The sequence below is a fragment of the Oryza sativa genome, chromosome 9 (genome assembly GCF_034140825.1).
Source record: "Oryza sativa Japonica Group chromosome 9, ASM3414082v1".
NCBI classification, from domain to species: domain Eukaryota; kingdom Viridiplantae; phylum Streptophyta; class Magnoliopsida; order Poales; family Poaceae; genus Oryza; species Oryza sativa.
This window is the reverse complement of record NC_089043.1, coordinates 26746304-26759227: the sequence shown is the minus strand read 5'-3', so window position 1 is coordinate 26759227 and position 12924 is coordinate 26746304. Positions and strand designations below refer to the sequence as shown.

Sequence of the window (12924 nt, the reverse complement as noted above, 5' to 3'; positions counted from 1 at the left end):
GAAACCATAGTTAGTACAATACAAAAGGTATCTTGATATTTACTTGGATGAAATCAAACAGAAAAATACACATTCAGATGAAGAACAATAAAATAAGATATTACTACATTTAGCTATGAAATACTACGTGCGTATCATACATGGAGAGAAAAAAAAACTAGGGAGACCTTGTACATCGAGGACAACATAAGCTTTCTATATCGATCCAAACTCACACAAGAAAAATTAAAAAATCGCTATCGAGGATACCTTGATGATAACAAGTTCTCTTCTTCGAGACTATATTGCCTAGTTGAATCTAAGCTTGTACCCTCACTTATTGCATGGCTCCATGAGACATGAAGCTCCTTAGATTTCTTTGTGCTAACACTATGCAATACTTCTTGCTGCAGTGATGATGATCGAATGCTCTCGAGTGTCATTTCCACCTGTCTCATAGTCGGTCGCTCTTCTGCTTTTAACTTGACACATGCCACAGCTAATACGGCTACTTCATTAACTTCCTTTTTCCCCTCCTCCATAACCTGCGCATCAAATATGTCACCCAAGTTGCCATGTGCATGTAGGGTAGTGAAATGTGCAACAAGGCTCTCATCCTCAGCCGATCTATATGAGTGTGGTTTTTTCCTAGTAAGCAACTCCATTAAAACAACTCCAAAGCTATAAATATCACTCTTCTCCGTGAGACGTCCTGTGTAGTAGTACATGGGATCTAGGTATCCTAGTGTTCCTTGAATAGCAGTTGTAACCCCATTTTGTTCAGCTGGGATACACCTTGAAGCTCCAAAGTCTGAGACTTTTGTCGTTAGTGAGCCATCCAATAGGATATTATGGGACTTGATATCCCTGTGGATTATAGGGAATGACACAGCAGAGTGAAGGTAAGCAAGGGATCTAGCTGTTTCAGTAGCAATTCTGAGCCTATCTTCCCATGGCAATGATGTTGGTCCTTCAACATGAAGATGGTGATAAAGCGTACCATTTGATATGAATTCATAAACCAACAATGGCACTTCGGTCTCAAGACAACATCCAAAAAGTTTCACCACATTGCGGTGGTTGATTTGTGATAGAATGGCTACCTCGTTTATGAACTCATCAATCTCCCTTTGGACTGTCACATTTGATTTCTTGATTGCGACGACATGAAGGTCTGAGAGAATACCTTTGTATACGGTGCCATGTCCTCCTCCTCCAAGCTCACGCGAATTGTCAAAGTTATTTGTGGCCTTTTCTAGTTCTGCCAAGGGGATGATCATCCTTTCAGCAATGTCGGCCTTTTGAGATACCAATTGTTGCAACAAATGGCCACGGTTCTGTTTGAAGAACTTCTGTCTTAGTGTTCTTGCTCTCCGTTGTTTAATCTTACGTGTTAAAAAGACAGCACCAAGTGCCAGGATAAAAAGGCCGGCACCACTACCAATTCCAACTCCAATAGTTAAACCTAAGAGCACAATAGGAAAAGGAAGTTCTCTCATCAGAGTTAATGTCATTTAACCTGTAGATTAGAATAACAGAGTTTGCATCTTTGTTTGGAAGAGAGAACAGTCACTAGTCACTTCTATAGCTAAAGCTAGGTATACACTCCCTCCGTTCTTAAATATTTAACGCCTTTGATTTTTTTTAAATATGTTTAACCGTTTGTCTTATTAAAAAAAATTAAGTAATTATTAATTATTTTCCTATCATTTGATTCATTGTCAAATATACTTTTATATATATATATATATATATATATATATATATAGTTTTACATATTTCACAAAAGCTTTTGAATAAGACTTACGGTCAAATATGTGCTAAAAAGTCAACGGCATTAAATATTTAGGGACGGAGGGAGTAGTATATTGTAAGACGGAGGAGGTAGCTATATATACAATAATCTCTGAATAAATTCAAAAATGATGAGCAGATTACTTTAGTTACCTAGATTGGATTTGGTGCAGCCATTTGGAATGCTGTAGTTACCACGGGCACCGTGCGGGCATCTGCACAAGAAGGCTCCCGGCGTGTTGGTGCACTCGCCGAAGCAGCCGTGCTCCTTTGGCCGCTCGCATTCGTTGATGTCCTGGCATCCGCCGGCGACGTACGGGTTCCCGTCGTACCCGTCGTCACAACGGCAGACGTAACCGCTTCGGTAGTTGTCGGTGACGTTGTGGCAGTAGCTGTTGTTGCTTATGCACGCGCTCCTTCTTGCCTCGCCGGGCGTGGGGCAGGACCAGTTATTGGCAGCCTGGTTGTTCAGCCCGGCGTCGAGCGTGACATCCAGGCCGGTGGATGCCACCGCCCACTCCAGCACCACCGGGACCGGCGTCCGGAGCGAGGTGTCATTCGCTGCAGGCTTCTTGAGCAGGTTGGCGGCGAGGCCGTCGAACCATCCTAGCTCGGCGATGCGGATCGCTTCGGGCACCTCACCTCTGTACTCGTTATCCATGATCGTCACTTTCACGCTGTAGGACGGGCGGCCGATGGAGATGGGCGTCTGGCAGCAACTGATGCCCGCGCACTTGTTGCCGGGGCTTCTGAACACGCCACCCGTGTACTTGTCGTTGATGGAGCAGAAGGAAGAGCAGCCGGTGATGACGTTGCCGCCGCTGCCGACAAGGGTTACCTGAATGTTGCACGCCGTGACGAGGAGCTGGTTGAGTTCCCCGGAGACGACGTACGGGTTGGTTGAGGTCGCGGCGACGCCGCCCCACGTGCCGTTGCCGGTGGTTCCGCTGACGACGTCGTACGTGATGTTCACGGCGCCGGCGATGTCGACGGCGCGCAGCGTGGAGTTGGCCAGCGAGATGCTGACGACTTGCAGGGTGCTGTTGCCGATCATCAGCCGCGGGGGATTGCTCGTGGTGTTGCAGGTGAGGCCGAATCCCTCGAGGGAGCAGCCGGTGCGGATGCCAAACGGGAACGGCACGCTCACGTTGCCGCACCTGTCCGGGCAGCCCGCCGGCGGCCCTGAGCCCACCGCCACCTGCGCTTCCGCCGACCAAAGCTGCAGCTGCAGCAGCAGCACCACCAGCACCAGCAGCGCCGCCGTCGCCGGCGATGGAAACAACATCACCATCGCTGGCAGCCTGCCACTTAATTAATCTCTCTTCTTCTTCTTCTACTACTACTACACCTAATTCAGATACCACAGCGCGCGTCAACACAAGCATTCATTACACCATCGTAAATTGGGCAATTATTAGTGCTATATATCCTAACAGTAACCTTGATCGCTTCTCCAAGTTGGCCGCTCCGGCAACGTGATGTTGCTTGCTTGACCAATGACCACGGCGAAGCGAATGAACACGCGCGTGCACCCGAGTTGACCGACCACGTATGGCATATGTGCGGGTTCCCACGGTGCCATTTGCGCGGACCGTTCCAACGCCTATAGGAGGCCCATATGTTACACGAAAAGGAGGCCCAATCAACTGTTGAACATAAAGTGCAATTCCCTTTTAGGGCATGTTTAGATCCTTCAAAATAGCAAAAGTTTTGCTATTTTAGAGCACTTTTTATTATTTTAGATCTAAACAATAGTAGAAAAAGTTGGCAAGTTGTCATTTGGCATTTGCTAGTCCATGGTAGCAAATTTTGCCAAAAAAGTGCTCCGGGACCACACCCTCTCTCTTTCTCTCTCTCTCTAGTGCTAAAATAGCAAAATTTAAATATGCATCTAAACACCAACTAGTACTTTTGCAATGCCAAATCTTGTGCTACCAAAACTTTTACCATTTCAAATGGATCTAAACAGACCCTTACATTGGATTGGAAGAACTACCTATTTTTCATCCAATTCAAACAAAATTTTGGATTAGCAAACGAATGGACTTGATTTCACCCAATAATACAAAACGTGAGGGACTATCTATATAATAGTCAGCGTCAAATCATACATTGATTTTTTTTACAATCAATTACAACGAAAGGTTTGCCAGAACAACAAAAATTAAATTATGTAACGGTAAAAGTTAATATCCTGAATAGGCTGTAACTTCCGTGCACCGCAAAAATGCCCAAAATCATACCTTCAATTATATATAAAAAAAACTAGAAGGGCAAAATTATAGTCAGTAATACTTTAAAAATATTCATATATAGGTTGTAACTTTAACTCAAAGTTACTTTAAAAGCGAAGTGAGAGTAACTCAACTGGTTAAGTTCCTTGTGCTATAACTTGTCCACCCAAGTCTATGTTATAGACTTGACATAGGTGCTCGCCCTTACAATTAATTATTTTTTCGGTGATAGGCACAACGAGACAGGGAATAAAAACTCAGTAGAAGACAACGTGGAGAAGAAACAGCTAAGTTTGACACAAATATGGTGCAAATCAAACGAATAAATATTCAACTAATGTAAACAAGAAAATTTGACGACGAACATATATTACATTGAATAAACCATACAGAAAAATACATGTTCAGATAAACGACAAAAAAATATTGTTGTACATATAGCAATGAAATGCATGGATATCATAAAGGCCATCGGCACCTTGTACATCGGAGCAACGTTTACTATTGATCCAAACTCGCAAAAAAAAAGGAAAAAAATCTACTATCGAGGGTACCTCGATGACAATAAATTCTCTTCCTCATAGCTATATTGTCTACTCGACTCTATGCTTGTGCCCTCACATACCGGATAGCTCCATGAGACATGTTTCTCCTTGGATTCCTCCGCGGCCACACTAGGTACCACTTCTTGTTGTAGTGATGACGATCGAATAGTTTCAAGTGTCATCTCCACCTGCCTCATAGTAGGTCGTTCATCTGCTTTCAACTTGACACATGCCACGGCTAACATGGCTACTTCTTTAACCTCTTTACCTCCCTCTTCATTCATCTGAGGATCAAGTATGTCACCCAAGTTGCCATGTGTGAGTAGGGCAGTGAAATGTGCAACAAGACTATCATCCTCAGGCGATCTATATGAGTATGGTTTCTTCCTGGTAAGTAGCTCTATTAGAACAACACCGAAACTAAAAACATCACTTTTCTCTGTGAGACGTCCTGTGTAGTAGTACATGGGGTCTAGGTATCCTAGTGTTCCTTGAATTGCGGTTGTGACCCCATTTTGTTCAGCAGGAATACACCTTGAAGCTCCAAAGTCTGACACTTTTGTTGTTAGCGAGCCATCTAATAAGATGTTATGGGACTTGATATCCCTGTGGATTATAGGGAATGACACTGCCGAGTGAAGGTAGGCAAGTGCTCTAGCGGTTTCGGTTGTAATTCTAAGCCTATATTCCCATGGCAATGATGTTGGTCCTTCAACATGAAGATGGTCATAAAGGGTACCATTTGATATAAATTCATAGACCAACAATGGCACTTCTGTCTCGAGGCAACATCCAAAAAGTTTGACCACATTACGATGGTTGATTTGTGAGAGAATGGCTACCTCGTTTATGAACTCATCAATCTCCCTTTGGACTGCTACCTTTGATTTCTTGATCGCAACAACGTGAAGATCCGATAAAATCCCTTTGTACACAGTGCCATGCCCTCCTCCTCCAAGCTTACGCGATTCATCAAAATTGTTTGTGGCCTTCTCCAGTTCTGCCAAAGGGATGATCATCCTTTCAGCAATATCAGCCTTTTGAGATACCAACTGTTCCAACAAATGGCCACGGTTCTGTTTGAAGAACTTCTGTCTCAGCATTCTTGCTCTCCGATTCTTAATCCTATGTGTTAAAAAGGTTGCACCGAGAGCCATGACCAAAATCCCAGCGCCACTACCAACTCCAATGCCAATAATTGATCCCGTGGTTAATGCTAGTGTAAGAGGGAAAGAAAAAGCTTCTCCATCAGAAAGTTAATTTGCATTGTTTGTAATTGAGAACAGTTAATTAGGGACAATTCTTGCAGAACAGATCATGATTAATGATAAAAGCAACGTCAAGGAAAGAATTGTCTATGAAAAACATATTCTGCTTTTTATGTATGAAGTAGTAAGATGATTGTATCTATAGCTGGGACTCTCAAGTTTCTTCAATCTCTAAATAAATTCGAAAATTATAAGCAGATTAATTTAGTTACCTTGATTAGTTTTAACGCAGCCAGTTTGAATGGTCGCGTTGCCACTAGTACCCGGCGGGCAGCTGCACTGGTACGATCCCAGCGTGTTGATGCACACGCCGAAGCACGGGTACTCCTTTGCCCGCTCGCACTCGTTGATGTCTTCGCGGATCGCCCAAATCGAATGAAATTAGCTTGAATTCACGAGAAAGCAATAGATTTTTGAAACAAAATTTTGGGAGGTGTGTTAATTAATTTGTTCACCTTTGCACCCGCCATCGTGGTAGGGGTTGCCCTCGTAGCCCTTGGAGCAGTTGCACCGGTACCCGTCGCCGTCACCGGTGTCGACGCACACGCTGTCGGCGCTCCGGCACGCGTAGTTGGCCGCGGCGAGGTTGCGCCTGGCGGCGCTGCAGTTGCCGGCGTTCCGGACGGCCCAGTCGAGCACGACGTGCACGGCGAAGTCGTCGGTGCGGTTGAAGTCGACGGCGCCGTCGCGGTACGCGGCGTCGATCCACCTGTCCTCCGCCAGGTACATGTACCGGCAAACCGTGCTGCTCTGCAAGATGGAAGAAGCCGCCGTGCTGTTCAGCAGAACGGAGTCCCCAGCTTGGCCTTGCTTGAAGCCGATGATGTCGGGCTTGTAGACGTCGACGCTGTAGGGTATGCTGCTCTGGCAGCACCCCTCGCCGGTGAAGCCCACCGTGGAGCCGGCGGCGACCGACTCCGGCGTCCGGCAGATGGACGTGCAGCTGCTGATGTAGGAGCCCCTGCCGTCGACCAGGTAGGCGAGGTTGGGGCAGCCGAGCGCGACGAGGCGGTTCCTCGACCTGGAGAAACGGTAGGGCGTGCCGGAGAGGGACATCTCGGTGGCGTTCTGATCGTTCTCGCTCACCATGTCCCCCGTGCTGCTGTTGTAGCACCGCCGTTTCGCGGTGAGGAAGGTGCGGGCCTCGCCGTCGGCGAGGGACAGGCTCAGCAGCTGTTGCCGGTGCCGGCCGCCGGTAGAGTTGGACACGATGAGGAGTGGGGGTGAGGAGGTGTGGTTGCACTCGAGCTGGAAGCCCTCGTCGCGGGCGCAGCCGGCGCCGATGCCGAAGGGGTAGGGGATGCTGATGTTCCCGCACGTTGAGGGGCATCCCGGCGGCTGCTGAGCCGACGACAATGGTGTCGCCGGCGCAAGGCCGACGAGCAATATAGCTAAGGCGACCGCCATTTCTGACATCTTAGCTCTCACCTCGTACGTTGTTCGGCTTGCTTGCTTGGATGCCGGCTGGTTGAATTTCCATATAAATAGAAAGTGAGTACGATGATGCATCTTGCCACCATGCACACGCGGTTATTTGACTTAATTAGCTCCAGTTGAGTATGAAAAAGGATGCGGTTGGTTGTCAGAGAAACATGAAGACGAGCATGTGTTCCACTTAGCACATGCTCAGTTTGGGCCAGTCAATTGCCTTGCCTATTGACATTTGCTCTTCAGAATTGGATTTTGTCCCCGTGGAGTACTCTCTCCGGGCTGATAATATTAGTCGTTTTGAACAATGGTAAAGTCAAACTTTAAAATCTTTGACTATAAATAATTTTTAAAATATTTGTCTTAAAACTACGAGAACCATATGTGTAGATTAGTCTTAAAAAGTACTTCAATAAAATCATATATTTGTTGATATTTCTATATATATTATAATAGAAAATAGTTGTCGAAGTTAATTTCTAGAGACCGTGCCCTTGTCCAAAACGACAAGTATTATCAACCCGAATGGAGTATTAATTATCAGTTCAATTTGAATCAGTCTAATTAATTATGATTAATTCTAGGTTAGTTTATAGGGTTTTAGAGAAGACTAGGGATGATGCATCACAAAGTATGTAAAGAAACCTAAAGTCTAAACGATCAAGTAATTAATCAATTTTCGGGATGGTAGATACCTTAGCTAATCTAATATAGTAAGGCGATTTAGCCGATATTGACATAAACTCTAAAGCGAGAATCAGCCGATATGACTAAATCAAGATACTAAGACTAGATTAACTAGGATATGATAACAATGGCTACGATAAAATGACTAAAACATCTAAAACGATATAATAGCCCTGATAGCGCAAGCCATCGAGACAAGTTACCTCTTGTAGAGAGATCACAGCTAATACCTTGACTTGAAGCAAGAACTCATCAAAAAGTAAAAAACAAAAGGGTAGTGATCCGCCGAAAGTTGTATTGATTGGATTGTCGTCCTTTATAAAAATGATTTGGGGTTTATATTTATACACCGAGCACAAAACTTAGTCCATTATGAACACGACTCAAACTTTCCTAAATATAAAAACAAGCAAGTCCACATGGCGGACTCATACCAAATCTCTAATTCAAACCGACACTAAATATCCTAATTAATAGATACAATTCCATTAAATGAGCTCAATCTCTAACCGGTAACATCAGTTATTCCAATCTAGGCCCATGCTGAACCCAAGTTAAGCTGTATCGGCTGCTTGCCATATTAGCTCGGTCATAATCCGACTATATTTCCAGCCAATACGCTGGGCAGGCGATGCACAATCTGTTTTGGCAAGATTCAATCTCCTTCAATTCCGCTTCGATATCCAACTCCAAATCCGAGTCTATCTTACCAAATTTCATTGTTTACAGGACTAGTACCCAATGATGTAATAAAGTAGTTTACTTTGATTTCACATTTATCCTGTGTGTACCAGCTAGTGTATCCTAAGACTACTACTAAATTGGCTTGTGTTTACAGCTAACGAATGTTGGGGCGTTACATCGGGCAAGCATGTCCACGGGTAAAAAATCACACCCACACCCGTACCCATCGGTTCGGGTATCTGCGGATACCCATACCCATGGGCAAACTTGCCATCCTAAGAGTAAAGTTAGTCAGTACAAGACAACATAGAGAAGAAACAACTAAGATGGAGCAAAGCGTCGTGCAAATCAAACAAATAAATATTCAACAAATTTAAATGAGAAAATTTGTCGATAAACATATATTACATTGAACAAACCATACAAAAAAGCACACACGTTCAGATAAATGACAACGAAAAAAATATTGTTGTACATATAGCAATGAAATGCATGGATATCATAAAGGGCCATCTAGACATTGTACATGAGAGCACCGTTTACTATTGATCCAAACTTGCACAATAAAAAAAGGGATAAAAATCCACTATCGAGGGTACCTCGATGACAACAAATATTCTTCATCATTACTATATTGCCTACTCGACTCTATGCTTGTGCCCTCGCTTACCGGATAGCTCCATGAGACATGTTTCTCCTTGGATTCTTCCGCGGCCACACTAGGTACCAGTTCTTGCCGCAGCAACGATGATCGAACAGTTTCAAGCGTCATCTCCACCTGCCTCATAGTCGGTCGTTCATCTGCTTTCAACTTTACACATGCCACGGCTAACACGGCTACTTCATTCACCTCTTTGCCTCCCTCTTCCTTCACCTGAGGATCAAGTATGTCACTCAAGTTGTCATGTGTGAGTAGGGCAGTGAAATGTGCAACAAGACTATCATCCTGAGGCGATCTGTATGAGTATGGTTTCTTCCTGGTAAGTAGCTCTATTAGAACAACACCGAAGCTAAAAACATCACTTTTCTCTGTGAGACGTCCTGTGTAGTAGTACATGGGGTCTAGGTATCCTAGTGTTCCTTGAATAGCGGTTGTGACCCCATTTTGTTCAGCAGGAATGCACCTTGAAGCTCCAAAATCTGACACTTTTGTTGTTAGTGAGACATCTAATAGGATGTTATGGGACTTGATATCCCTGTGGATTATAGGGAACGATACTGCCGAGTGAAGGTAGGCAAGTGCTCTAGCGGTTTCGGTTGCAATTCTGAGCCTATATTCCCATGGCAATGATGGTTGTCCTTCCACATGAAGATGGTCGTAAAGGGTACCATTTGATATGAATTCATAGACCAACAATGGTACTTCTGTCTCGAGGCAACATCCAAAAAGTTTGACCACATTACGATGGTTGATTTGTGAGAGAATGGCTACCTCGTTTATGAATTCATCAATCTCCCTTTGGACTGCAACTTTTGATTTTTTGATTGCAACAACATGAAGATCCGATAAAATCCCTTTATACACGGTGCCATGTCCCCCTCCTCCAAGCTCCCGTGATTCATCAAAATTGTTTGTTGCCTTCTCCAGTTCTGCCAAGGGGATGATCATTCTTTCAGCAATATCAGCGTTTTGAGATACCAATTGTTCCAACAAATGCCCACGGTTCTGTTTGAAGAATTTCTGTCTCAGTATTCTTGCTTTCCGATTCTTAATGTTACGTGTTAAAAAGGCTGCACCGAGTGCCATGACCAATAGCCCAGCGCCACTGCCAACTCCGATACCAATAATTGATCCCGTGGTTAATCCTAGGAGCACAATATAAAAGAAATTAAGAAAAAAGGTTTTCTCCTTGAGAGAGCTTGCTTTGTTTTGTAATTGAGAGAGGTTAGGGCCAATTCTTGGGGAACAGTTGTTTAATGGGAAAAGCAAACGTGAAGGAAAGATTGATTAATGAGCACAATATAGTCTGCTTTTGTTTATGAAGTATAGTAGGTTGAAGAATCAAGTTGAAAATTTAACTCTACTTATAATATATTGACATGTAAAGCTGTTACATATTCGAAAAAGATCAAGTATATAGGTTGCAGTTAAAAGAAAGATGGTTGTATTGCACAGACAGAGTTCCCTTGCATGTATAACTGGGACACTCAACTTCTCAAGTAGTAGATTATTTTAGCATTATGCAGTCTGAGAATAAATCAGAAAATGATACTGTAGCAGATTAATTTAGTTACCTTGATTAGTTTTGACGCAGCCGCTTTTAATGGTCGGATTGCCACGAGTACCAGGCGGGCAGCTGCACGAGAACCCTCCCGGCATGTTGATGCAGTTGCCGAAGCACGGGTACTCGTTTGTCCTCTGGCACTCGTCGATGTCTTTGCGCGCGAATCCCCCATGCATGCAACAAATCGATATGATAGATATTAGCTTGAGCTAATAAGAAATTAAATAACTGATTTTGGGAGGTGACCTATACCTTGGCATCCGGCATGGAGGTAGGGGTTGCCCTCGTAGCCCCCGGAACATCTGCACCGGTACCCGGCGCCATCGGTGGTGTCGGAGCATTTGCTGTTGGCGCTCCGGCACGCGTAGTTGGTGGCGTTGAGCTTGGCGGCGCTGCAGTTGTGGACGTCCCGGATGGCCCAGTCCAGCGCGACGGGCACGACGTAGCTGTTGGTGGTGGCGTTGAAGCGGTACGTGGACACGGGGAAGCGGTAGACAGTGCTTTTGTTGAGGGTCGCAAACGTCATGTTGTTCGGCTGGCTGCTGGCGCTGGCGGTGGGATGGCTCGCGTTGCAGTTGTAGTAGTAGGCCTCATGTTGGATGTCGAGGGCGGCGAGCGCCTCGCCGTCGGGGGACAGGCTGAGCAGCTGCTGATTATAGGCAGGCATGATGAGGCGTGGATGGGAATTGTTGACGACGACGTTGCACTCGAGCTGGAAGCTTTTATCGCGGAAGCAATGGGCGCCGCCGACGCCGAAGGGATAGGTGATGTTGATGTCCCCGCACTTGTCGAGGCAGCCCGGCGCCGGCGGCTGCTGAGCCGACGCAAGGCAGGAGAGGAGAAACACGGCGGCGCCTAAGGCAACCGCCTGCATGTGCAGGGCACTGGGGCTGGTAGCCATTTCTGACATCCTAGCTAGCTAGCTAGCTCCCGGCTTGCTGTTTTATTTGCTTACTTATTAATTAACTGGCCCGGCTGAGTGATCTCCGTATAAATAGATCGATCGTGCATAATACATACACACGCTTCGTTAATTAGTGGGAGGGTTGTTAAGGAAGATGCATCGTATACCACGGACGCGGTTTTTCGACGACAATGCTTCCGATCGAAGCACGTGTTCCACTCAGCACATCCTCAGTTTGGACCAGTCAAGTATTACCTTGCCTATTGATCTTTGTTCTTCTTTCTTTTAAGCCCCATAGGGTAGCAGAGGGAAAAATTGTAAAAGATTGATATTTTTTCTGCAGGAATCAGGATGTGGAATTATTCTTGCGATGGTTTTCAGTAGACTTTGTATCAGTCTACGTCTTCTCCGTTAACTAGAACCTCACAATCGTCAATATACAAAGTTTTTATTGAAATCAGGTATTTTACTGAAAGAACTGGCCAAAACAGGATACAAAGTCTGAAACATACACGGGGAAACTATTTTGATCCCTCTATAGGATATCCCCTCATTATTTGAATGCCACTCATATGATTGTGAAAAAAATTTGGGAAGATGTATTAACATGTGATATAACACTCCGCAAACATGCAATTTCAAATTCAACTTCTACATCTCGTAACAAAAAAAAATAAACCATAGCTAGTTAATGTATATTCACAGTCAAAACTATTTTTTCCGTTGTGAGATGTAAAAGTTGAATTTGAACTTGCATGTTTGTGGAGTGATATATCACATGTTAATATGTCTTCTTTTTTAAAAAAAAAGATTATAACCATTTGAGTGACATGTAAATAACGAAAAGATATATCCTTGATGGATCAAAATCTACTTCCGGAACCCTGCTGCTAAAACAAAAGACAAGGAAACGAGAACACATAGATTGGACTAACAGCTAGGGACACTATAGCTCACATTGCAGAACCTTTCAAACCAAAGACTAACAGCACCAAAGACTTTGTACCAACAACAGAACAACGACCCTTCCAGAACACAATCATATTGTATCAGGCAACACATCGATCGGCTTGAGTTGGCGCAGCCTGCTCAGGATGTCGTCCTCGATCCATCCATTTATCTGCCATGCCGTCGGTATACGAAGTTTCATGATAAATGATTCCCGGCTATTGCTGA

At 44.6% G+C, this 12924-nt stretch overlaps 3 protein-coding genes across 3 annotated transcripts; all 3 read right to left on the bottom strand.

The window, feature by feature from the left end:
* Window positions 1-82: 82 nt before the first annotated feature.
* On the bottom strand, window positions 83-3157 carry LOC4347856 (wall-associated receptor kinase 2). The gene is made up of 2 exons (XM_015755359.3): window positions 1927-3157; window positions 83-1444 (listed from the first exon to the last, which is right to left on the bottom strand). Exons 1-2 carry the CDS (start codon window positions 3062-3064, stop codon window positions 237-239), a joined length of 2346 nt encoding a protein of 781 aa, XP_015610845.1. The 5' UTR covers window positions 3065-3157; the 3' UTR covers window positions 83-236.
* A 1391-nt stretch (window positions 3158-4548) lies between these two features.
* On the bottom strand, window positions 4549-7269 carry LOC107276055 (wall-associated receptor kinase 2). The gene is made up of 4 exons (XM_066304389.1): window positions 6276-7269; window positions 6033-6173; window positions 5087-5768; window positions 4549-4918 (listed from the first exon to the last, which is right to left on the bottom strand). Exons 1-4 carry the CDS (start codon window positions 7234-7236, stop codon window positions 4549-4551), a joined length of 2154 nt encoding a protein of 717 aa, XP_066160486.1. The 5' UTR covers window positions 7237-7269.
* Window positions 7270-9137: 1868 nt separating this feature from the next.
* LOC107275672 (putative wall-associated receptor kinase-like 16) lies at window positions 9138-11772 on the bottom strand. The gene is made up of 3 exons (XM_015795859.3): window positions 11097-11772; window positions 10855-10995; window positions 9138-10425 (listed from the first exon to the last, which is right to left on the bottom strand). Exons 1-3 carry the CDS (start codon window positions 11752-11754, stop codon window positions 9206-9208), a joined length of 2019 nt encoding a protein of 672 aa, XP_015651345.1. The 5' UTR covers window positions 11755-11772; the 3' UTR covers window positions 9138-9205.
* Between the last annotated feature and the right edge of the window lie 1152 nt (window positions 11773-12924).

What these genes read in the sequence shown, in the direction of transcription:
- LOC107275672 (XM_015795859.3), bottom strand. Translation starts at nt 11,754, where the DNA reads ATGTCAGAAATGGCTACCAGCCCCAGTGCCCTGCACATGCAGGCGGTT. An exon ending in CCTCCATGCCGGATGCCAAG is followed by an intron (nt 10,996 to 11,096) that starts GTATAGGTCACC and finishes TCGCGCGCAAAG; the next exon opens with ACATCGACGAGTGCCAGAGG. An exon ending in CTGCGTCAAAACTAATCAAG is followed by an intron (nt 10,426 to 10,854) that starts GTAACTAAATTA and finishes TTGTGCTCCTAG; the next exon opens with GATTAACCACGGGATCAATT.
- LOC107276055 (XM_066304389.1), bottom strand. Translation starts at nt 7,236, where the DNA reads ATGTCAGAAATGGCGGTCGCCTTAGCTATATTGCTCGTCGGCCTTGCG. An exon ending in CCACGATGGCGGGTGCAAAG is followed by an intron (nt 6,174 to 6,275) that starts GTGAACAAATTA and finishes CGATCCGCGAAG; the next exon opens with ACATCAACGAGTGCGAGCGG. An exon ending in CTGCGTTAAAACTAATCAAG is followed by an intron (nt 5,769 to 6,032) that starts GTAACTAAATTA and finishes CTCTTACACTAG; the next exon opens with CATTAACCACGGGATCAATT.
- LOC4347856 (XM_015755359.3), bottom strand. Translation starts at nt 3,064, where the DNA reads ATGGTGATGTTGTTTCCATCGCCGGCGACGGCGGCGCTGCTGGTGCTG. An exon ending in CTGCACCAAATCCAATCTAG is followed by an intron (nt 1,445 to 1,926) that starts GTAACTAAAGTA and finishes TTGTGCTCTTAG; the next exon opens with GTTTAACTATTGGAGTTGGA.